General features: G+C 38.2%; 1 protein-coding gene across 1 annotated transcript in view; it reads right to left on the reverse strand.

Moving 5' to 3' along the window:
• LOC106011108 overlaps window positions 1-1,668 on the reverse strand; it is a gene marked incomplete in the record, with an annotated part of 16,411 nt that extends 14,743 nt beyond the window's left edge. The window contains 1 exon segment of the mRNA XM_013079530.2: window positions 1,424-1,668. Within this exon segment, the coding sequence (XP_012934984.1) occupies window positions 1,424-1,613 (190 nt within the window).
• Window positions 1,669-2,588: the final 920 nt, after the last annotated feature.

Raw genomic sequence — 2,588 nt, forward strand, 5'->3', positions numbered from 1 at the left:
ATAATAATAATAAAACAATAATAGTATTAATAATGATAATAGTACTAATAGTAATAGTAATAGCGATAGTTATAGATCTAGTAATAGTAATGATAATAGTTATGACAATATTAGCAGAAAAATAACATATTGTTAACAATGATTATTATATCGTTGTAAAAGCCAAGTAACCAAATTTAATGCAAATTAATTTTTTAAAATACCGGGTGTCTAAAAAAAGAGGACAGATTAAAATTTGAAGGGCAGTAGTTTGGCCATTTTAAAAACTAATTTCAAAGAAATGTTGAAAAAATAAAATTCAACTAGGGGGACATTATATTTTGGAGTATGAAATAAATCAATTACCATGTTCGAAAAATATCAAGTTTTTACAATTTCAACCAAAACTGAGTTAAATGTAAAAGGTTGCAACTTCTTTAAAAAAATCGGCCACACTGTTCTGTTTCAAAGAGTCATTATTTCTATTTGAAAACAAGTTTATACGTAAATTATATTGTCAAATAAACTCAGGTAGATGATGGCTATTTAAATCTCCAGGTGTTGACAATAATTTCTCTCCGTACAAGCTCCAATAAGCCACGGGAATTTGTGAATATTAACTCCGTGGCAGTTTAAAAATTTTTTTGGGGTCGATTCTTTGATTGGACGTCCTGTTTAACATTGGGCTTCGATTATTTGTGGCTTATTTCCATAGACTCTGTCCGTCAAAAACACCCCAAAGATACTAATTTAAATTTTGTAAGGGCTCAAGTTTGGGGAGTGTGGTGACCATTCTTTTGTAAACTTACGGGTTATAAGGCTTTCTAGTAACCATACAAGGGCCACTCAAGACATTAGGGTGTGACCTCATCCCACTGGAACTGCACCTCAACTCCATGACACCTTTACCTCCTTAATTTCCCCCAAAACTTTCTCAGCACGGTGAGATATCCATTTGATGTGACTGTAGTCTTTTTTCCCCCCTGAAACTAGAACGAGTCGCCCCCCCCCGGCAGCTGAACGCTTTTAAGAAGTGAATTTTGCGTTTCACCCAATTTGAGTTGACATTTTAAAACTTAATATTTCTAGATCTAGAAGGCGCTGATGGATTGTCTTCATAAAAACTTGATGTCCCATTGGTTGAAAATTATTTTTTCGAAGTTTTGTTAAAATAAGGGCACTGATGAGGAAGTTATTGTCCCTTAGGTAGGTCCCCTTTTTAAACACCATGTATTATTTTAATACAAGATTTTGGGATCGCGGGACAATTTCTTGATTGCACTTTCTGGGAGATCTCTACCCGCCTCCCCTCCTCCTCCCCTCCGCCTCCCCTCCTCCTCCCCTCCTCCCCCTTCCACTCTTCCTCCCATCAGCCCCTTCCCATCACCCTCCTCTCCAATCCATCTATCACCACCTGGAGAGGAAAAACATACCAATGCCTGACCTGTGTCTCTTGATCCCGGGTCCTCACATTTCTGACCGCCCGTAAATTTCGACCTCAGGTACTTTTTGTAAGATTCCAAATCCACTTCCTGCCCGACGGTGCTTGCTGTTATCGTCGTCGTCGTTGTCGTTGTTGTTGTTGTTGCTGTTGTTGTTGTTGCTGTTGTTGTTGTTGAGGGCTTCTGTGGCATACTGTCTTCCTGGGGTGGCTTCTTGTAATAAGGGGCGACATCATTGGTCGAATTTGCGAACTGAAGGTTGAAAAAAAATCTGTTATTGTTTTTTAAAAATTACAGTATTGAGCTTTAAAAAAAAATTGGATGGAGAGCCAGAGGAAGACTAAGGCGACGATGGAGTGAATCTATGGCAGACACCCTAAAGTAAAGTAGATACTGGTGTGAGTGGAAGATTTTCTTTTTAAGAAAAAGGAATGATCATTCTATGCTTGCTTGTTATTCAGTCGTAATTTAAATTTACGTGTAGATCTAGATCTACCTACGGATTTTGGAGACCACGGTACAGGACAGATAGAAATCCTTCCCGATTCTTCTTTCTTCTAGATCTAGATTTCTATTTTATGGTCAAGTCTAAGCCCAAAGTAAGAGAAGGGAACAACAAAAGTACTGAACTGAAGTGAGAAGAGAGTCTGTCTACTGTCTAGGCTACAGTGCAAAGACTTCTGATTTTTATGGAAAAGAGTTTCGTCGTCACTGGGAATAGTTTCTGTACCTATCTATCCCCAGTACTGGGAATAGTCACTTCGTTCGTCAAAATAACGAATTTGAAAAAAACTGGTATTTTCTCGCCGTTTCGGCATTTTTAATCGAAATTTTATTTTTTGGCTCAACACCTTTTATGTGTACATAAGAATCCATTTCTGTGTGGGTTTTTACTTAAAAACGTTAATGAAAGGCACAAAAAGGTTAACTGTCACTTTCCACGGACTCTCTGCTTTGTGGACATTTTTGGGCTAATTCTACCCCTGAAACCACCTTACCAAATCAAATATCTCTACTTGTATTCCAGATAAATGGACCGGGTATTTGTTTCTTCGGATGCAAGACAAACAAACAAGCTTTCAGGCGATACCAATAACTCCGTATGCCCAAAAATGAACGAGCGCTTGATTCCACCGCATCGTGTGTGTGTGTGTGTGTGTGTGTGTG

This window comes from Aplysia californica, unplaced genomic scaffold, assembly GCF_000002075.1.
Source record: "Aplysia californica isolate F4 #8 unplaced genomic scaffold, AplCal3.0 scaffold00055, whole genome shotgun sequence".
NCBI lineage: Eukaryota > Metazoa > Mollusca > Gastropoda > Aplysiida > Aplysiidae > Aplysia > Aplysia californica.